The sequence below is a fragment of the Mustela nigripes genome, chromosome 13 (assembly GCF_022355385.1).
Source record: "Mustela nigripes isolate SB6536 chromosome 13, MUSNIG.SB6536, whole genome shotgun sequence".
Classification (NCBI taxonomy): domain Eukaryota; kingdom Metazoa; phylum Chordata; class Mammalia; order Carnivora; family Mustelidae; genus Mustela; species Mustela nigripes.
Window position 1 is genome coordinate 144,137,893 of NC_081569.1, and position 21,180 is coordinate 144,159,072.

Below are 21,180 nucleotides of genomic sequence, written 5' to 3' on the forward strand. Positions count from 1 at the left end.
CGTGTCTCTGTGCCTGTGTACGTGTGTGTGCCCACGCGTGTCTCTGTACCTGTGCACATGTGTGTGCCCATGCGTGTCTCTGTACCTGTGCACGTGTGTGTGCCCACGCGTGTCTCTGTGCCTGTGTACGTGTGTGTGCCCACACGTGTCTCTGTACCTGTGCACATGTGTGTGTGCCCACGCGTGTCTCTGTGCCTGTGTACGTGTGTGTGCCCACGCGTGTCTCTGTACCTGTGCACATGTGTGTGTGCCCACGCGTGTCTCTGTGCCTGTGTACGTGTGTGTGCCCATGCGTGTCTCTGTGCCTGTGCACATGTGTGTGTGCCCACGCGTGTCTCTGTGCCTGTGTGCCCCTGCACACACGTGGCTTCCCCGTGGCAGCGGGCGTCTATCTGCTCATGTTCTCCTGCAGAGACTACAGCCCCACGCCAGCAGCCCCCTGCACACATGCCGGCCCCACCTGTCCATGGTGCTCCCCGCTCAGGTGGCTGTCTAGCCTCTGAGCATTTGGGCCTGGTGGAACTGGGGTCTGCTTCTGGCTTGGGACGTCGGGGCTGGGAGGGTTTCCGGAGCTGGGGTCCCTCTTGCCTGCTTCCCATCAGTCCTGCTGCTCCCCGCTCTCTGGGAAGGGGGCTTGCAGCAGCCGTGCCTGGTGCTAGAGCCCCGGGCGGGAGTGGGGGCGAGGCGGGTCGGCCCAGGCTCTGAGGGCACATGGGGGAGCACCGTGCAAGGTCCAAGGAGCCGGAAGATGGCTGGGCAAGGAAGGAGGGCACAGAGAGGGAGGCGGCCGTGGGTGAGGGGCCAGGTCCGAGCACGGGCGTGGCCTCTCCAGAACCGCAGAGCCGTCTGGCCCGAGGGCTCGCCTGGCCAGGCCAGGAAGACGGTTCGGAGAGGCCTCCGTGGCCTGTGGCTCACGGGACAAGGCCAGCCTTTCCTCTCATGCTGGCCAGGAGCCTCGGGAAGTTTCTGCAGACAGTGATGGGCAGCACTGACCAGGCAGGGAGGGCAGGAGAAAGGTGGCCGCGGGGGACAGGCTGCCGGGGAGGGCCGGCGGGCGTCTGCGGGCAAGGCGTGTGGTGGGAGGCTCTGGACCCCCAGCTGCTGCCTGCCCGGCGCCAGGTGGACAGGGAAGGAGGAATCCGATAGACCCGGCTGTGTCCGGGAGTCGGGAGTCTGAGGCTTGGGCGGAGGGCAGTGGGGCGCTCGGGCTGGGGGGTCAGCCCGGAAGTCCCTCTAGGGAGTTCCTCCTTGGCGGAGGTGGCGCGTCCAAGCCTGAGGGGCAGTGTGCCCTTGCTCCTGCCCAGCCCTGCCCGCCTCGGGCCGGCCTGTGTTGTGCTGCATGCTGGGGTGGTGCACCCCTGCCCAGGGCCCGTCCCAGGCTGGCAGCGCCCCTGCGGACCAACACTTGGCAGCATGATGGCCACAGCCCACCCCCAGGCTCACCTTCCAGAGACTGGGGCCCTTTGGCGCCGGGGTGTGTGGCGGGGCTGCGGCGGGTGGCTGGCCCGTTCTCGAGCCCTGGGAGGTACGTGGGAGGGGGCGCAGGAGGAGGCAAGCCCCCAGACCCCGCGCGGCGAGCACTGTTCTCCGCACAGCCTGGCTGCACTTGGGGATTCGCGGCAGCTGCTCGTAGGCTGCCCAGACGGGCGGCTCAGGGCCTGGGGCTGAGGCGAGCCTGAGCGCTCGGGCTGCCCCAGCCAGCTGCTGGGTCCTGTCAGTCCCGCTGCAGCCCGGAGCCTGAGGCCCAGGTAAGGGCGTGCCAGGGTCCTCCGCCTGTGCCGGGTGCAGGAGGCCCAGGCCAGGGCAGGGGGTGGGGCGGCTGCCGTGCAGGGCTGGCTGGGGTAGGTGAGTGCCGGGCCGGCCGCATCCGGGACAGGCAGGGGAGTCTGATGCAGGAGGGGTGCCTCGCACCCAGGGAAGAGGCTGTGGCCGGAGCTGTCCGGCTGCAGGTGCCGCCTCTGCGTGAGGAGATCGGGGTGGGGGCAGAGGTGAGGCCTGGGGAGTGAGCAGTAGGTCTCAAGGTCAGAGTCATGTCCCCCCCGCCCAGCCCCGTTGGAGAGCTGTTGCTGCAGGTGCACTGGCAGCGGGAGCCCTGCCAGGCTGTCCTGGGGGCCCCTCGGGGCAGGTGCTGGCAGCAGGCTGTGCTGCTGACCTGGCCCCCTTGAGCAGCCCTGGGGCCGATGGCCCAGGGATGGCCGCGGTGTCAGGGTGGCTCCAGCTGGCGCTGCTGGGCGCCTCGCAAGGCCCCTGTATCCCTCTTCCTTCCAGAGGACTGAGGGTCTGTAGCAGGATGAGGTGTGGGTCCTGCGCCCCGTTCATCCTCATGCCACCCCCCAGGATACCCGCCGTGACAGCATCCTGTGGGTCCAGTTGGCCACCTGGGGCCTCTGAGCACAGGCAGGGCTGGAGCATGGAGGCTTCTGCTGCGGGTGAGGGCCATGGCCCCCACGAGCCTTGCCCACGATGCCCAGCCCTCCAGGGGTCTCTGCGCATCTGCCAGGCTGAGGAACCTGGGACAGGGCGGGGCTGGGCCAGAGCCCTTGCCCACCACACCCCTGCCTTGCTGTGTCCCTGGCTCTGGGTGAGACAGGAAGCCCTGCGCTGGGGGCTTCTAGTCCTTGGGAGGGTGCCGGGGCCCCTCCTGGAAGCCAGGGAGGTCGTGGGTCCTGTGGGGGCAGCTGCCTCAGGGAGGGAGGGTCTGGGTTCTCACCTGTGGGAACAGAGAAGCCTGGCGGTGTGGGGACACAGGGCATGAGGTCCTGGCATGTAGGTAGAGGGTCTGAGCCAGGTGGTGGAGAGCCGCTGTGCAGCCTGTCGGTCCCACACAGGGGCTCTGGAGGGAGGTGTGGGGGTCCTGTGCTGTCCCAGCTGGTGTGAGCATCCAGATGGATGGTTCTGCCGGCATCTCGGGCCCGTCCGCAGGCCTGTGTCTCCTTAGGTGGCAAGAGAGGGATGCAGATGCCTGGGCCTCTGGCAGAGTGGGGGTGGGGTGGGCAGTGGTGGTGGGCTCTGGGCCGGGACTACTGACCTGTGGCTGGGGGACGTGGCCTGGGCTGGCAGTGTCTCGGCCGAGGGAACGTGGCCCCGTGACCCTGTCCCTGCTCTGGGCCCCGAGTGCCGCAGCAGAGAGGCGTGCTGGGGATGGTCTCGATCTGCAGCCCCTGCGGGAGGGGCCCGGTGACTGGCCTGGGGAAGGGTCCTGGGAGGGTTGGGGGTGAGGGACAGTGGGCACATGTGTGTGTGTTTGGGGTGTGCGTGAGGCCTGTGCCCCGGACATGTAGGTAGAGGGTCTGAGATCCATCCTGCACGTGCGTGGCCAGCACGGGGAGAGGCTGTGCCCTGTGCGGCCGGCCGGGAGTGAGGGGGAGGCCTGTCTGTGAGCTGCCCCACTGCAGTGCTGCTGTCCTCTCTGTGGCTCTGCCTGCCCCCATCTGCCCTTGGGAGGGAGCAGCATGTGCCAGATGGCGGGAGGCTCCCTGCCCTTCCTCTGGCTAACCCAGGCTTGAGGGGGGCACTGGCCGGTTGGTGCTAAAGAGGGACAGAAAAGGAGGGGCCCTGGTGGCCGCCGGGGGTGGGAGGACCTGGCCTTGGCCTCTCCGCGAGTTCCTGTGGCCTGTTCCGGTGGCTGGGATGGTTGAGGCAGGCCGGGGTGGGCCCTCTGGGACACCCACACTCGAGGTGTGGGGGCGTGGGCTGGACCTTGTGGGCCCCCAGGCCCAGGCGGCTGGTGTTGACATTGACGTCGGTGGATGAGGCTCCCGTCCGCCCGGCCGTCCTCCCCCTCCTGGGCCTCACCCAGCCCGCGGGGCGCGCTGAAGGCGACCCGTGTGTTCCCAGTCCCGCAGCGTGGACAAGCAGCACGCCGTCATCAACTACGACCAGGACAGGGACGAGCACTGGGTGAAGGACCTGGGAAGCCTGAACGGGGTGAGTGCGACGGGCAAGGGGCCCGGCCCTAAGTAACCCCTCCCTCTGTGCTGGCCCCGGCCCTTCGCAACCCTCCCTTGGTGTTGGCCCCGCCCCTTCTGGACTCCGCCCCTCTGCTGGCCCCGCCCTTCTCTGCTGGCCCCGCCCCCCTTCCTGACGCCCCGCCCCATACCAGCCGCACTCCAGCTCCTTCTGCAGCCTGTCCCCCATCATGGCCTGTTCGTCCGCCTTGACCCCACTCTTCTTAGTGACCCCCCTTCTGATGGGCCCCGCTCCTCTCCCCAGCGCACCCCAGACCTGCCCACCTGCTGTGGTCCCTCCCGTGTTGGACCCCCTGCAGGCTGTCTGCCGCGACACCCTGTCCTGGGGGCGGTGTGAGCTCCTGTGTGAGTGAGGAGGGGTCCGGTGAGGGGTCCCTGCGGGGTCCAGTGTCTGGCCGTGTGGTCGTGTGGTTTCCTTCTGTGTTTGGTGGACAGGCACCTGCCCGAGGCCAGCCTTCCGCCCCGTGCCTCCCAGGCATAAGGTCTGCTCTCTCCATCGTGAGCTAGGGGGGTCCTGCAGCAGCCTGAGGCTGCCGAGGGCTGGGCACACCTCACCACATCCTCCACGGGGCTCCCGGGGAGCGGTCTCAGGCTCTGGGGGTCTGCCCCTGAGCCCCTCCTCTGCTGGCCCTCACAGAAGCCAGAGTGGTCCTCACTGCATGGGGCTGCACGGGGGTCCTGGCCTCCAGATCACCGCGGCTCAGAGAGGGTCCTGAGGGCTGCAGGCCCGGTGCGTGGTGTGGAGGCTTGTGTGATGTCCACATATGAGGACCCAGTCTTACGTGCTTGTGGAGCACCAAGCCACAGGCTCGGGCTGACAGGCTGTACTCTGCCAGGCCTGCTGCCCTCTGCTCCTGGCTCTGAGCTCCTAGAATTCCTGCGTCACCCACGGCACACCCAGCCTGACGCTGCCGGGCTTCCAGCCCTCTCTGCCACCCGGCTGGGTCGTCCCTGCAAGACCCAGCCCTGGCCTGGGACTCCTCCCTGGGGGCCTGCCCTCCTGCTCGCTCCAGAGACCCCCTTCTGTCCTGTAACGGGTCCTCCCTGGTTCTCGTACCTTCTAGTGACAACGGCACAGTTGCCATGCCCAAGCTCCTCTGTCTCCTGTCATCTGGCTGGCCCCCAAGGCCCTGAGAGTCATCATCTGGCCAGAGCGCGGTGCCCATGGCCAGTCCGTGGCGGCGCTGGTTGGGGGAAGAGCGTTTTGGAGGAGCAGGCAGCCTTACTCAGCCTGGCCAGCCTTGCCATGGGGCCGGCCCATGGGCATCCCTCGGCCACCTCAGGGTCCTGGGCGCTGGGCAAGGCCAGTCCTTCAGCAGGCACCTGTCCCATGCTCCCTGCAGGGGTGAGGCTGGGTGCACGTGTGTTGGAGGGACAGTGCCTGGTCCAGAGCAGCAGGGAAGGAGGGGGCCCCCCTGGGGGGCCCTGCCTGCTGCTGGCCTGGCCCTGCCACCTGTTTCCTCTGCAGACATTTGTGAATGACGTGCGCATCCCGGACCAGAAGTACGTCCCGCTGAAGCTTCATGACGCCGTCCGATTTGGCTATGATATCCTTTCCTGGCTGTGCTCCTGGGGCCCGCGGGCATGAGACAGTCGCCAGTGTGACCCCAGCCCCTGGCCCCCTGACAGACACCCTGATCTTAGGAACCTGCGTCTTGCATCCTGGCCTGAGTTTACACAGAGCCCCAGGAACAAGTGAGCCCTCCTGGGACCCAGGGTCCCCAGTGACCAGGGGCCTGCCCAGGCGTGGCGTTCCGTGCTCAGACCATGCGTGAGTGGGGCCTGCGTGGTCGTCCTGGGGACCCATAGCCATGGCGGGAGCACGTGCTCTGCTCTCTTCAGCTGGCACTCTTGTTGGCACAGCTGCCTGTGGAGGTGGACTCAGCTGCTGTCTGAGGCCCTGCCGTCCCCTAGATCCCTGGGAGCCAGCGCAGAGGGGTGGTCTAGGGAGGAGCTGGGAGCTAGCTGTGTGGTGTGGCTCCTGGGCACGTCCCCTGCCGGCCCTGCATGCCCTTGGCGGAGGGGTTAAAGGGCACGTGCACAGCCCCAGCGTGGGTGTGAGCTGTGATCTGGCGTGGCCCCAGTCCTGCTTCTCCGACTCAGTGTGGTGCGGACACGGGCCTGGTGCACAAGCGGGCATGGGGGCCAGCGCAGCCCCCCCCCACCTCGCTGCTCCGCCTGACCTGCCCCTGAGTTGTGTGCACGTCCTGCTGCGGAGAATCCCCAACCGCGTGGTCCCGCAGCCTCGTGCAGAGGCCGTCCTGGCTCTTCTGCTCTGGGTTTGCCTTAACTCGCGGCCACATTCCAACATGTACGTCCTAGAGCGGGTGCAGCACCGGGTCCCCGAGGAGGCGCTCAGGGTCAGTGCCGACGCCCCGCCGGAGGCCCCGGCACCCCTGCACCCGTCCTCACTCCCACGCCTCCGGGCTCCCTCGGCCCGGCTGTGGTACCATGAGTCAGCCCGGCCTGGCCTGGCCTGTCCTGCAGGACGGCCCAGTCTGGCCGGTGGGGAGGACCCCCCCCATCCCCGGGGTTAATGCAGCCGCAGGTGGCTGGCGGAGAGGAGACCGGCGCGCCTGGGTGGGGGAGGGAGGCCCAGGGGCATCTTGGGTGCTGAGGAGGACCCCAGTCAGGCTACCACAGGTGGTGTCCAGGACAGAAAGTAGGGACCTGGGTCGGCGGCCGTGGCAGGTGGGACCTGTCCTCTCCCCTTGCTGGATAGTGCGGGAGTCACAGAGCACTGACTTGGGGGGGCTCGCCCAGTGCTTTCCCCGGGAGCCCGTTGTGGGAGACACTAGCCTTAGCCCCATCTTTAAACGAACTGTGGGTGGCCTGCGCAGAGTCACACGGCCGATGTGAGCCTGGGTCTGACAGCCAGAGAGCTCAGCCGGGCGGGCCCTGCGTGCACGGGCTCGGACAGACCGCTGCCCCACACCTCCGGGCCCTGAGCAGCGTCCTCCGTGGCCTGGGGCCCATCCTGCCCTTGCCTCGTGGGTCCCGAGTGGGCATTGCTTGTCACCTCTGATGACTGCCGCCCAGCCCTGCCTCCCTGACCCGAGCAAACCCCAGCTTCTTCTCGGAAGCTTTGTGGCCGTGAGGAACCCCCCAGCTTCAAGCCTTGGGATGTCCCCTCCGTGGGGCTGTGAAGGAGGCCTCATGGCGCACGGGGCCAGTCCCAGCCCCCTCTGGAGCCAGAGGGAGGCAGCTGCCCTGGGGGTGCTCCCGAGCTGGCCCGGCCCTCACCACCCCCCCGCCGCCCGCAGCACGAGAAGTACACCAGCCAGCTGCAGGTGAGCGCCCGGGGCCTGGCGCCTGGGAAGGGCGAGGCCCCGCCCCAGCATGCCCCTTGCTGTGAGTCCTCGGCCCCCAGGCCGGAGAGGGGGGACCGGAGGCCGGGAGCAGGTAAGGTCAGCGTCGTGGCGGGGTCCCGGGCGGGACGTGCACACAGGCCTGCCCCCAACGGGCCTCCCCCATGGTGCGCTTTGATCCGTCTGCTCTGGGCCGTGTTCCCTTTCCAGTATAGCCCTTGATGCTGCCCGGCAGCCTCTTGGGCAGCCAGAGCACTGAGCTGCCGTCCTGTGGGCTCAGGCGTCCACACACCCCACAGCCGCACGAGACACACCCGCCGTGGGCACTGCACCCTGTGCCTTGTGTGGCCCGGTCTGCCTGGTGGGTGGGGCCCCCCTTCAGGGCCGCCGCTCTGTGGCTCAAGTTGCTTACAGACCTTGGAGAGACCCACCCTGGGTGCAGACCCTGCTGTCCACCTGCCCTTCCAGCGGGCAGGCTCCGGGGGCAGAGGGCTCGGGGAGGGCTGGAGGGGTGGTTTGCCCCAGGACGGGGGCGCTGAGGGCCGTGGTGCCCCAGGTGAGCCTCTTGCACGGGAGGCCAGGGCGGGGCCGGGGGCGGCGAGCACCACCTGCTGTGGACGTGGAAACGGGCCTTCGAGTGACCAAGTTGGTGCACCCGGGCAGGGTCCTGGGCTGAGATGGGAGGTGACCCTGGGGACCCCCAGAGCCCCGAGCCTTCCCAGCCCTTGTCTGCGCTGGGGCTCAGGGACCGGCTCGAGCTCCTGGTCCTTGTGCAGAGGCGGCGGCCTACCGCACACCCCTGTATGGGCAGCCCTCCTGGTGGGGAGAGGAGGACGGCGGCAGCCCCCCAGAGGACCGGCGCCGGGAGGAGCCCTACGCCGGTAGGTCCCAGAGGCCCGGCACCTCCTGAAGGGGCCCGGCGGGAGGGCCTGTTCCGGGGGAGACGGCGGACGCTGCTGGTGGCGGGGTGGGCGGAGGCCGCCACCCTGCAGCCCCCGGGGACATGTTTTCTCACCCCCAACCCAGAGCGGCCCAAGGAGCTGGTGCAGCCGGACGGGGAGCTCTCTGCGACCATGGCCGGGTTCCGGGCTGCGGCGGAGCCTCAGGGCTTCCCGTTCAGGCGGGAGCCCAGTTACTTTGAGATCCCCACAAAAGAGGCTCCGTCCCCGCCACCGCCACCTCCGCGGCCCCCCGAGGGGGCGGCCCAGGAGGCACCGACCAAGGACACGGAGCCCAGCGGGGGTGGGGCGGCCCCCGTGGTGCAGAGCCACGCCTCCTTCACCATCGAGTTTGACGACTGCAGCCCCGGCAAGGTGAAGATCAAGGACCACGTCACCAAGTTCTCGCTGCGGCAGAGGAGGCGCCTGGGCCAGGAGGCCACACCTGTGGAGGCCGTGTCTGCCCAGACCAAGGTGGCCGACTGGCTGGTGCAGAATGACCCAAGCCTGCTGTGCCGGGCGGGCCCGGGCGAGGACCGGCACAGCACCAAGAGTGACCTGCCCATCCACACCCGCACCCTGAAGGGTGAGCTCTGGGTGGGCTGGGGCCGCAGCATCTTTGCCTCCTGGTGGGGTGCCCTCCTCCCTGGGGCTGGTTTCTGCGTGCACTGGGTTGCAGGTGTGCTCCCGGTGCTCACCTCCCCGCGGGGGCGGGGGTCCCGTGAAGTGTGACGTCCGGGACAGCTTGGGGAGGGGTGAAGAGCCCCTCCGCCCCCCAGGACACTGCATCCTTTCCCTCGGCCTGATGCGTCGCGGTCCCCCCACCCCCAGGCCACAAGCACGAGGATGGCACCCAGAGCGACTCGGAGGACCCCACAGCCAAGGCGGCGGCAGCGGCATCAGCTGGGGTCCCCGCAGAGGGCGGCGGGGGACCGGTGCGGCTACAGAGGCAGATGAAACGTGACCCCCAGGAGCTGCTGCACAACCAGCAAGCCTTCGTCATCGAGTTCTTTGACCAGGACACACCCCGCAAGAAGCGGTCCCAGTCCTTCACGCACACCCCCTCCGGGGATCCCAAGGCCGACAGACGCCGAGGCCCCGGGCCGGCAGACAGAGACCGCTCAGGTGTCCCTGCCTCGGCGCGGGGCACGGGTGGTGGCTCGGGGCCGCAGCGGGCCAGCTCGCTCAAGCGGGAGAAGACGGAGGAGCGTCCGGGGGGCCCCTCGCCTGCCTCCCGGGGCTCCGTGCGACCCTTTGGCAGCGTGGGGCGTCGCTCCCGTCTGGCCCAGGACTTCATGGCCCAGTGCCTGCGGGAGGGCTCTCCGGCCGCCCGGCCCAGCCCTGACCGGGCATCCCCAGCATCCCCGGCCCCCGAGACACCCCGAGGGGCCAGCCCTGTGGCCCCTGCGACCCCTCCGCCGCCCCCCGCCGACCCCCAGCTGACCAAGGCTCGCAGACAGGATGAGGACGACAGTCTGAGTGACGCAGGGACCTATACCATCGAGACAGAGGGGCCGGACCCGGAGGTGGAGGAGGCCCGCCAGATGATCGACCAGGTCTGCAGGGCAGGGTGCTGGGGGCTGAGCTGGGGGGGGGGCTGGGCTGGCTCTGACCTCAGGGCTGGTCCTCCCTCCTCGCAGGTCTTTGGGGTACTGGAGTCTCCTGAGCTCTCCAGGGTGTCCTCGGTGGCCTTCCGTCCGGTCATCAGAGGGGACAGAGACGAGGCCGGTGATGGGGTCGCCCAGCGAGTGGCCCTCCTGCAGGAGTTTGCTTCTCGGCCGGTGGGCACAGCCCCCCACGGGGAGTTACAGGTACCTGAGAGACACACTGCTCTGGGGAGGGCCTGGGCCCCGTCATCTGGTCCCCTGTGAGCTCGAAGGTCAGGGTCCTGCCTGCACAGGATTCCAGAGGGGCATGCCCACCTGACAGGCGGGCGGGGGCCCCTAGGTGGAGGTTCAAGGGCAAGCCGTGAGGTCCCAAATCAGGCTGGGCCCCGTGTGCCCACGCAAGGGCTGGTGTGAGCCACAGCTGCTGACCTCGGGGTGTGCAGTTGTGTGGAGGTCTGTAAGCTCGGAAGTAGGCAGGTGGTTTCCTGGCTGTTTCTTTGGGGCGAGGTGTCTCAGTTCTGGAGACAGCGAGTTCGGGGCCAGGTGTTAGGGTGAGGGACCCGTGGGGCTCTGCTGCTGCTGACGCTCGCTCGTCCTCTGCCCTGCAGGGCCTCGCGGTGCCCGGCTCCCCCGGGGGTCAGAAGTGGGTGTCCCGCTGGGCCAGCCTGGCTGACAGCTACTCGGACCCAGGGCAGACAGGTGAGTGGTCCAGTCCCCGGGGAGGGCATGGGCCGGGGCTTCCTGCTGGACTGGCAGCCGTGAGCGCGTGCCAGCCGAGTCTGGAGGAGGGTCAGGCTTCCGGCACACACCAGGGGCCCGCAGACCGTGGCCGCTCCAACCAGGCTGCCCTTGTCTTCGCAGAGGAGAGTCCTGGGCGCAGAGCTGGGGAGCCGGAGGGGGCCCCGCCTGTGCGCCAGCGACGGCGACTGCCACAGCTGCCCAGTGACCGCGCAGACAGCCCTGGGCGTCTTGAGGCCACCGGGAGGAGTGGCCCTGGGCCTCCAGAATCGGCCAGTGAGCAGCCCGGCTGCCTCTTGGGCCAGGAGGACTTGGAGCCTGACAGCCTCAGTGACGCCAGTGGGTCAGACGGTGGGCGGGGCTCTGAGTTGGGTGCAGGCCCCCAGGAGGGAGTAGCATGGACAAAGGGCCGGCGCTCGCCAAGGGCCCCCGGAGAGCCAGCCGCCACCTCTTTCTTCATTGGGGACCAGAATGCGGAGCCAGCCTTCCCCAGGCAGCCCTCTGTGGCTGCAGGGGCGGTGGAGGGCCCAGGGCAGGCGGCCCAGCCCAGCCCCGCAGCGAGGGAGAATGTCTGCCCCAGCACCGGCGGGAGGGTGGTCGTCCGGCGGCACACAGAGCGGTCCCCGGAGCCCGAGAGCCCTGCCCCAGCCTTGGTGCGGCAGGAGAGCTTCAGCAAGGAGCCGGCCGGCGGCACCCCCGCACCCGGCCAGCTTCCACACGTCTCCAGCCACCCCCTCCTGAAGGACCTGGCTGCCACCCGGGCCTCCCGCATGGACCTCCACCCCCAGGACACCCGCCTGATCCTGAAGGAGACAGAGACAGCCCTGGCAGCGCTGGAGGCCCGGCTGCTCTCCAAGCCCATGGAGGAGGCAGAGGGCCCGATGGGCAGCGTCCCTGGGCCGCAGGAGGATTCCCTGTCTGGGGACTCTGACGTGGACACGGCAAGCACGGTCAGCCTGCTCAGTGGCAAGAACGGGCCCAGCCCGACCAGCCCCAAGCCCGCGGGGCTGCAGAAGGAGAAGCCGCCGTCCCCAGCAGCAGCGCAGGACCCAGCAGGCATCCCCTTGAACTGCGGCCGAGATATGCTCTCAGAAAAGCACCGTCGTGCCCTGGGCCCCACAGACACAGGCCGGGCAGAGCCAGGGAGGCGCCTGGCCACGCGGCGCGGCACTGGGCCCCGGGGGTCCTCGGACTGGCCTGACGAAGACCAAGGCTCTGGCCTGGCCTACCCGCCCGGCACAGACACGGTCACCTCTGACCACGAGAGCCCTGTGGCCGCTGGGGTGGGGCGGCCAGGGCCTCGCCGGAAACCGGCACCACCAGCACCAGCCCCGGCTCCCCGGGAGGAGCAGGCCCGTGGCTCTGCCCAGAAGGTACAGCAGGTGCTGACCCGCTCCAACAGCCTGTCCACGCCGCGGCCCACGCGGGCCTCCCGGCTGAGGCGGGCCCGGCTGGGGGACACCTCAGACACAGAGGCTGCTGATGGTGAGCGGGGGCCCCCGGCCAACCCTGAGCCGGCAGGGCGGCCCGCGCCCGAGCAAGCCAAGAAGCTGTCACGCCTGGATATCTTGGCCATGCCCCGGAAGCGGGCGGGCTCCTTCACGGGGCCCAGCGACTCCGAGGCGGCCCCTGCCCGCGCCGGCTTCTCGGGCCGCAGTGTCGAGTTGTACTGCTCCAGCCGCAAACCCGTCATGGCCGAGGCTCGCACTGCCGCCGCCAGGAAGTCTGCCGGTACCGCCGTGGCCCCCCGCCAGCCCTTCAGCAGGGCCCGCCCAGGCAGCGCCCGATACTCCTCACCCAGTGAGTCCGGGAACAGGCGAGGGGCCCTGCGCCCTGCAAGCCCGGGGGAGGGGTCTGCCAAGTCTTGGGTCAGCCCCGCTCAGTGCTGGGGGACCCCAGTTCCAGCCTAGAAGAGCCCCCGTTCCCAAGCAGGCCTGGCTCCACAGACGCACCCGAGTGTCCTGAGTGCGCGTGTCGCGTGCTCCGCTGAGCCCGGGGAGGGGCTCCTGCCGACTCCCGCAGGGGGCCTCGGGGGCTGCCCGCTGTGCCCTGGTGCTGTCTCCTGGGGAGCAGGCACTGGGGGAGGGCCGCGCAGTCTCCCACACACCCGGGCCCCGGGTGGCCTGTGGTCTGTGCCCACGCGAGGTGTGGACAGATGGTGCTGGGGTCGTGGGTGCTTGTCCCCCAGCGGGGTGGCTGAGGGCACTGGGCACGGGGGGACCGGAGGAAGGGAAGGGGCGGGGCGGCGGGGGAGGATGAGCACCGCTGCCCCCTGCGAGCCTGTCCCGCTGCGGCTCTGGCTGCATGCTTGCTGCCGCCGCCGCCGGGGCCCCAGAGCAGGGCGGGCGAGGAGTGGGTCCCAGAAGACCAGGTGGGCAAGGGAGGGGCTGCGAGCTCAGCCGCCCTCTGAGGTCCGACCCCACCCCGGGGCTGATCCGCATGGGGAGGTCGGCCCTGACCGGGGGTGTGTCTGTGGTTTCCGTGCCTTGGCACCAAGGCCAACAGTTCCCATCTGGTGGGCACAGACCCTCCCCCTGGGACGCGGCCTCTGCCACGGGCTGTGGGGATGTCAGGCTCCCCCTTCCCGCCTGTCTTGCCCGTGTCCCTCCTGCGCTGGTCCCTCCCCATCCCTGCCGGTCCTGCCCGTGTCCCTCCTGCGCTGGTCCCTCCCCATCCCTGCCGGTCCTGCCCGTTCCTCTTTCTTCTGTCCCTGCCTCTCCTCCGTGGCCTCCCCATCCCTCCCTGGCCCTCTCCCCGCCGCGCCCATGCGTCTGGGCTGCTGATGGCCTTGCAGTGGTGCGGCTCTGTAGCTGCTGGTGCTTCAGCGGCCGGGCCTCTGGGCTGGGGGTGAGGGGGCAGCATCAGCGTGGCTTGCCCTGCGGCGCGGGGCCGTCTGGAGGACCCCAGGGCTGCGGCAGGGTGCTGAGCGCGGCTCTGTCCTGTTCTTGCTTCTGGAAACCATCCGCGCCCCTGAGGCACGCGTCGCCGGCAGCAGGGCTCAGACTGCACGTCCACGTCCGAGGAGGAGTACGGCTCCCACCACGGCTCCCCTAAGCACGCACGCTCCCTCGCCTCAACAGCCACGCAGACCCCGCGGGCTGGCGGCTCCAGCCGCACGCGCCCCCGGGCCCCCGGCCTCCGGGACACGGATGACGAGGAAGAAGACCCAGACCCATACGGCTTCATCGTGCAGACTGCGGAGATCGCGGAGATCGCCAGGTGAGTGGCTCCGGCCTGGGGGCACCCCAGGGCAGGCATTGGGCTGGAGGCTCTTTTCTCGAGGGCGCTCAGCACGTGCTGCTCGGAGGAGTTGTGGGGGACGGAGAGGGGCGTGGGGGGCTGCAGATCTGCCCGGGAGGCTGGGGGGTGTCTGGGAGGAGGAAGGGCTCCACGGTGTGCATTAAAGAGGAGGTCCTGTGTCGTGGTTCCCGGGGTCGCCTCCAGACCGGGGGCTGGGAGGCTGATGCACAGGTGGTGGGACCGGGAAGGGGTCTTCTGCTGAGGGCGGTCGGTGCTTTGGTGGCTGGGTCCTTTGGGGCTCGCGCAGGGGCAGGAGGGGTCCAGGGCCGAGTGCGTGGCCCGTGTTTGGTGCTGAGGAGGCTGAACTTGCGCCCTTCAGACAGGGGGGCAGGTAGTCCGTGGGGACAGAGGCACCATGATGATGACAGTGGCCGTGGTGGCTGCAGGTTGAATGGAGAGGACCTGTAGGGCATGAAGAGGGCCGGGGACAGAGCTCCCCGGATGTGGGGGGCGGTTCCCGGGGCTGACGAGGGGCGGTCCGGAGGGGGCAGGCTGGGGCATCCCAATGTGCTGGGGGCTCCAGAGAGACGTGGGGGTCAGTGCTAAGTCAGGGGCACACGTCCGTTGGGCGTCCATGAGTCTGAGGGATGTCCTTCTGTATTTTCTTGGTGTAGGGAGGGTGGGAACCAGTTGGGGGACCCCCATCTTGAGGGGGTCTAGGTCAGCCTTGCTGGGAGGTAGGGGCCGGCCGGGGCAGTTTTCCCCAGCCGCGCGAAGCATTTCTGAGTTCAGGCGGTTATGCCCGGTGAGGGGCAGGTGGCATTGGGAGTGGACAGGCCCTGAGAGCCAGCTAGGAGGTGCCCTGGGCAGTGCTGGGACAGCTGAGGGGGGACGCCTGGGCCTTGGTAGGTCTTGAAGGCCCCGTCGCCTGGGCGCCTGCAGGCATTGGTGTGCCGGGAACCTTGGGGCTGTTGCTCGTGTGCCCGCCAGTGAAAGGAGCGGCATGGACACTGACAGGTGACACCTGTACGCCCAGCCTGGGCGGGGGGCTGCAGTGCACAGGACAGGCTGGTGGAGGGACCTGATGTGCTCCGAGGACAAGGCTCAGTCTGGGGACTTCCTGGGCAGTTTGGGGTAGAATGTGCTTCTGGTCCCTGCTGGCCTCTGTCCCTTTCCGGGTGGCCTGAGGGCCTGGTGGGGAAGCACGCATAGCCTGCCCGGGAGAGTGAGCAGGGCTGGGCCGGGGCGGGCTGGGGCGGCTGCCGCTGGCCTCCCTCCCGCCCCTGTGTGGAGGCTCCTGGTCTCTGTCTGCCCGTGTCACCCTTTGCCTGATTCTGACCCTTGTCTGTGACCCCTTCCCTGCCTCAAGTGTCCGCGGGCCTGGGTGGCCCCACCTGTCCCCTGGTGGCGACGGGAAGGTGTGGCCTGCCCTGGGGCCTGGGAGTGCCCCCGTCCCCTTCCTGCCCAGCCCCAGCCCCAGCCCTGGGCCCCCTCTTGGGCCCTCAGACACTTGAGCCTCCCCCGGGGCCCTGTCCATTGGGCATTGCTGGCGGCTGGTCAGGCACAGTTTGGGCCAGGCTGGGGGTCGCACACCTTGGCCGCTGCCCCTCACGGAGCACTTGCCTCTTGAGAGGGACCCCTGCCTCCGCTGGAGAGGAGAGGTTGGCCCGGGGAGGTTCTGTCAGGCTGCCGCTCCCCGACCTCCCCAGCGCTGGTACCTGGCCAGGAGGACCCCGCGGGACCTGTCCTTCTCTCCTGCGGGCTGTAGGCTGAGCCAGACGCTAGTGAAGGACGTGGCCATCCTGGCGCGGGAGATCCACGACGTGGCTGGGGACGGTGACTCGCTGGGCTCACCGGGGCCCGCACGCAGCCCCTCCCTCAGCAACGTGCCCAGCACCCCTGCTTCAACCATCTCCGCCCGTGAGGAGGTATGCCTCCCCCCACCGCCCCTGCCCCCCACCCCGGCCCCCCTGCCCTGCCCCTGCCACATGCGCATCTCAGCCGGGAGCTCTCCCCATGGTGCTGAGCTCCCCACACGGCTGGCCTGAAGCTCGAAGTCTGGGACCACCCTCCTTAGGGGTTGGGGGTCCCCGGGCCCCCAGTGGGCTGCATGTGGGGTCCGCTCCGTCCCCCTGTCGTGGGAGCAGGAGAGGTGCGGTCGGCCCCTGCGAGCGGGAGCCTCCTGTGTGGAGGCCGGCGGGTGCCAAGGAGGGCTGACGGCTCCTGCCTCGTCCACAGCTGGTGCAGCGCATCCCCGAGGCCGGCCTCAACTTCCAGAAGGTGCCCCCTGGCTCCCTGAGCTCCCAAGACTTGGACCAGAACATGAACGACCGCTGTGGGGACTCGCTCACCAGCAAGACGCGGCCTCGGAGCCGTGAGGAGGCAGGCGCCCTACCCCCCCAAGCTGGTCGGCCGTCGGGGTGTGCCCAGGGCGGGGCCTTCAGGAGGGCCCCGGGCAGCGCGCTGAGCCCTGGTCCTCGCAGGTGATCTTCGACAACCTGATGCTGAACCCCGTGTCGCAGCTGTCCCACGCCATCCGGGAGAACACGGAGCACCTCGCCGAGAAGATGAAGTGCGTAGGGCCCCACGAGCTCCGTGGGCCAGTGGGAGCTGCCCCCAGACCCCCCCATACCCCCTCAGACACCAACATGAACACGTGCACATCAGCCAGGACCTGCGGGGCAGAGAGGGGCGCACTACCCTGGGGGTACACGGGTGCATATGCCTCCCCAGCTTCGGGAACCAGGGCTCCCAGGACGACCACAGCCCCCAGCCCAGCCCTCCCTGCGTCAGGCCGGAGGCCAGGACTCTGGGTCCCGCCGGCCCCATTCCTGCTCTGGGCCTGCGTTCCCGCTTGGGGACAGGCCGGGGGTGGTGGGAGCAGGTCCGGGCGCGCGGGTCTGGGCCCCGTCATCTGGGCCTCTGCCCACTCCCCCGGCGGCAGGATCCTCTTTCAGAACACGGGGCGGGCCTGGGAGGAGCTGGAGGCCAGGATCAACGCGGAGAACGAGGTGCCGCTCCTGAAGACGTCCAACAAGGTGAGCGCCAGCCGCCCCCCAGCCCCGCGGCGCAGGGCGCGGGGACTCACCCGCTCGGCGGTTCTGCCCCATGTGCCCCCTCCCGCCCGCTTCCAGGAGATCAGCTCCATCCTGAAGGAACTGAGGCGCGTGCAGAAGCAGCTGCAAGGTGGGTGGGCTGCGGCGGGGTGGGGGTGGGGGGCTGGAAGGGGGAGCCTGGGTCGGGGGGGGTGCCTGGGTGGGGGGGCCGGCTGCGGGGTGGGTGACCCCCAGCGCTGCCACCCCTGGCGCAGGCAGAGGGAGGCCTGGGGTGGGCACGGGAGGCAGGGCAGGACCCGCCAGCTGGCCTGACCCTCCCCGCCTGCCCCACAGTCATCAATGCCATCGTGGACCCCAGTGGGAACCTGGACCTGCTGACCGGGAACCGGAGCCCCGCGGGCTCCGCCCAGCTCGGGAAAGGCCGGCCGGCCGCCCAGAGCCCAGGCTCGCCCCCCTTGGCCCTGCGTCTGAGGAGCTTCCCGCAGCGGGTGAACTGCGGCTCCCCAGGCCTCCCGGACCCTGCCCTCCTGCCCGACTTCCTCCCGGACGCAGAGAGGTTCCTGCTCTAGGCGGCCTCCACGTGCCCTGGGTCCAGTGCTGCCAGCGCCTCTTGTCTGCCTCCACGGCCCTTCCCGGCTGCGGACGGTTCACCGCAGACCCCCACATGTGCCATAACCCTGTGGGCAGGTGCCTCTGTGCCCAGACCCCCTCCCTAGCTCCCAGCCAGCGCCCCAGCTGGACGGTCCAGCCCCTGCGGCTGCCCCCGCAGACCCTCTGGCCCAGCTCCTGCTGCGGCCGTCCCGAGGGCTGGCGTCACAGGTGTGTACCCTGTCTCCTCTCTACTCCTGTTATTTTTGTCTTTAGCTGTTAAGGGAAGAGTGGTCTGGGCCAGTACGGCAGCCCCGGGCCTGGAAGGCCATCATCCTGCCCGTGCGCTGGGGGCGGCTGTTCTGCTACGGGCTCTGTGGGCTCAGCAGTCCCGTCCCTGTGGGCTGGCCGGGGCCAGGCCAAGGAGGGGCTGGACCAGGGGTGGGTATCATTCAGTGCCAAACACGGAGCCGGGAGGGGCTGCCGGAGCCCCGGGACTCGAGGGCAGGGTGCTCCCGGCTGGCCCTGCAGCCCGCTCTGCCATGGAGCCGGTGGCTCCTGCAGCCCCGGGGTCGGGTCGCCTGTGGAATTGTCTGGGGTGGGAACCCACTGCTTCGAGCCTTTGGTGCCAATGCTACTGCCAAACCCACAAGTGTGCAGGCCGCGGCCGCGCAGGCTGGGCATACGGGCACACATGCTGGACACGCGCGCCCACTCTCCCGGCGAGCCCAGGTGCGCGCGCACGTGGCGGGGCCGCCCTTCCCGGCCACGGAGGCTGGGCTCCTGCACTTGACTTCCTGCAGTCCGAGGCTGGGGCTGGGGGGAGGGAGGGGAGCCCTAGCCCGAGGCTGTGGGAAGCCAGGCTTCCAGAAGCTTCCTGGGCTGTACCCCTCCCCCAGCCCTTACCCCTGTCCTCCCTGATGCTGTGGGCATTCCTGGGGTGTCTGCAGCCAGCTCCAGGCCCTGCAGGCTGCTGTGCTCCTGGTCCTGTGGGGGCTGGGGGACACGGAGAGCCCCCAGGGACAGTCTTGCCTTCTCAGGATTCTTCCAGCTGGGAACACGGGTGGGCAGAGTGTGCGCCGCCCCCGGGGCAGGGGGTGTTTCTGGAGCCTCTAAAGCCAAAGAGCCCGTGGGTGGTGGCAGGTGGGGGCTCGGGTGGCTGCGCACCAGCCCGGCCCCTGTGTGAGTGGCGACTGCAGGAAGGGGCCCGGCGGGCGGGTGTGAGCCCGGCCGCCATGGGCGACGCGTGTCTCTGTTTACGTGTAGCCGACGTGCAGTCGCGTGCATGGGTCCTGGGCCCCCGCCCCCACGTTTCCGTGTGTGTGAGTGTGTGCGAGTGTGAGTGGTGGGCTCCCTGCCAGGACCCCGCCCCTGAGCCTGCTGTGTCCACAGGGAGGCGGCGCCGGGCCCCCTCCCGCCCCTGCATGCCAGCGCGGTTGCCCGCAGCCTGTCCCCCGGAGCGCGGTGGCTGTCCCACCCACACCCACGCTCTGCCATCGCCGCCGCTTCTTATTCACCCACTTCCGTCCCTCCCCTTCCAGCTTCCCCTTGGGATTGGTAACTTACCTGTCTGGCTTCTTGGAGGTACTTCTGTCTGTCCGTCCTTGGGTGGTCTCATGAATGTCTTTCAGGAAACGGTTATTTTATATGAGTTGTCATGGGGTTTGTTCTAATAAATCATTCTGTCACATGGCGAAGATGCTGGCGTCTGCTGCCTTGGCCTGGGTTCGCCGCTGCGGGGGTCTGGGGTGGGGTCTCCCCTCCCCTCCGACGGGGGATGCTGCGATGCCCGGACCCAGCCGCCAGGGGGCGGCGCAGGCGAGGACGCGGCCCAGAAATTTCACACGTTTCTCCCCCAAGAAAGAAATTGCTTCCTTCGAGCTGTTCAAGGGTGACCAGAACCGCCCTCAAGCCGTGCTGTGGACGCGCAGCGGTCCCGGCTCCGGGTGCCCAGCCGCAGCTCCTTCCGATTCCCTCACACTTTCTGTGGCTTCGGAGCATCTCTGACCTGACCCCAGGGCTGTGATGACGTCCCCGGGTCTTCAGACACCCCCAGGCCCGGCTGCAAGGAGAGCCCACAGGAGCCGGACGGGCTGAGGAGAGTGTGCAGCCTGCTGTCCGCCCAGGAGGCCGGCCGCCACGGGACCTGCCCTCCAGGTCCCTCGAGCACGCCCAGGAGGCCCTAGTGTCTCCTCGGGGCCCACCTTGGCTCTGTTCCCCACGCCAGCTGTTCCCCGCCTCCGCTGTGTACACCCGAAAATCTGCACCCCCCAACATGTGGACGTTATGCTGCACTAAGAATTCAACACAGTAACCAGGAATGGAAAATGAATGTATTGACATAAAATTCCTCATAATGTTCCTTTGCTTTTGTAAAAGTGTCCGTGAGACCCGTTTCTGGGCTCTCATTTTCCGCCTGAACAGGGCGATTCACACCGACCTCTGTCCGCCGGCTGTGCGGGGTCTACAATCTCGTTCCTCTTTGCATGGAGCCGGCTGTTTGGTTTGGTTGGTTTTCTCTGTGACACATTTGTTTCTGCGTCATTGATCGTGCTCGTCCTCATCTTTGTCAGTTCCCCCTTCCCTGTTGTAGTATTTCTTTCTTCCGCGAGGTTGATTTTCAGCTCCCCTTATTTTCTGATCCATGGATTTAAGGCTACAAATTGCTTCCTAAATGTAACTTCAGCTGATCTCATGACGTTTGGTACATTGCGTTTTCATTTTTATTCAGGAGAAAAAAAGTTGTGTGTTCATTAGGATTCCTTCCTTGGCCCATGCGTTATTTGGATGCGTGTTGCTAAATTACCGAACATTTGAATATTTCCCAGTTATTCTTGAACATTCCTACTTATTCTAGCTTATTCCCACTGCGGTCAGAATATATACCTTAAATCATTTCAATTTTTGGAAAGGTATAGACTATGCTTTTTCACCCAGAATAGGGACAGTTGTAACAAATGCTTCATGTGCCCTTGAAAGTAATACATACTGCCATTTTTTTTAGAGAGATTATCTTTTGTCAATTGGATCAGCTTTATTGTGTTCAGATCTTCAAATATATCCATTAATGTTATGTCTGCTTGCTCTACAGCTGCTGCAAGGCCGCATTAGTCTGCACTGACTATGGGTCTGTTTTTCCCTTCAGTGCCATCGGTTTTTCCTTATGTATTTTGAAGTTGTATTATTAGGTGCGTAAAGTTTAGAACTGTATTCCTGATGGGCCTTTCGTCATCATGAAGTCGTCTTTTTTTTTTTTTTTTCAAAAATTTTATTTATTTATTTGAAAGAGAGACAGCGAGAGAGAACATGAGTGAGGAGAAGGTCAGAGGGAGAAGCAGGCTTCCCATGGAGCTGGGAGCCCAATGCGGTACTCGATCCTGGGACTCCAGGATCATGACCTGAGCCGAAGGCAGTCGTCCAACCAACTGAGCCACCCAGGCGCCCAGTCGTCTTTTTTTTTAAGATTTTATTTATTTACTTGACAGACAGAGATCACAAGCAGGCAGAGAGGCAGGCAGAGAGGGGGGAAGCAGGCTCCCCGCCGAGCAGAGAGCCCGATGCGGGGCTCGATCCCAGGACCCTGAGACCATGACCTGAGCCGAAGGCAGAGGCTTCACCTGCTTGAGCCCCCCGGCACTCCTCCTTGTACTATTAGTGGGTACTCCAACAACTATAAAATTCATCCTTCACTTATTATGGTCTAATGAAATTCTTTTTACTACTTCCTGGCAATTATA

At 67.5% G+C, this 21,180-nt stretch overlaps 1 protein-coding gene across 3 annotated transcripts in view; it reads left to right on the forward strand.

Moving 5' to 3' along the window:
- CEP170B (centrosomal protein 170B) overlaps positions 1-19,142 on the forward strand; it is a 26,515-nt gene extending 7,373 nt beyond the window's left edge. For 2 of the 3 annotated variants that reach the window (XM_059374141.1, XM_059374142.1), the window contains exons 3-20: positions 3,838-3,927; positions 5,437-5,515; positions 6,270-6,328; positions 7,232-7,370; positions 8,053-8,157; positions 8,303-8,800; positions 9,046-9,770; positions 9,855-10,025; positions 10,430-10,520; positions 10,683-12,359; positions 13,535-13,778; positions 14,742-14,816; positions 15,568-15,727; positions 16,038-16,181; positions 16,283-16,371; positions 16,744-16,837; positions 16,934-16,985; positions 17,189-19,142. In XM_059374141.1, the coding sequence (XP_059230124.1) occupies positions 3,838-3,927; positions 5,437-5,515; positions 6,270-6,328; positions 7,232-7,370; positions 8,053-8,157; positions 8,303-8,800; positions 9,046-9,770; positions 9,855-10,025; positions 10,430-10,520; positions 10,683-12,359; positions 13,535-13,778; positions 14,742-14,816; positions 15,568-15,727; positions 16,038-16,181; positions 16,283-16,371; positions 16,744-16,837; positions 16,934-16,985; positions 17,189-17,424 (4,728 nt within the window). In that variant the 3' untranslated portion in view covers positions 17,425-19,142. The remainder of the gene's footprint in view (positions 1-3,837; positions 3,928-5,436; positions 5,516-6,269; positions 6,329-7,231; positions 7,371-8,052; positions 8,158-8,302; positions 8,801-9,045; positions 9,771-9,854; positions 10,026-10,429; positions 10,521-10,682; positions 12,360-13,534; positions 13,779-14,741; positions 14,817-15,567; positions 15,728-16,037; positions 16,182-16,282; positions 16,372-16,743; positions 16,838-16,933; positions 16,986-17,188) is intronic. The other variant, XM_059374143.1, reaches the window with a different exon arrangement.
- The last annotated feature ends 2,038 nt before the right edge of the window (positions 19,143-21,180 follow it).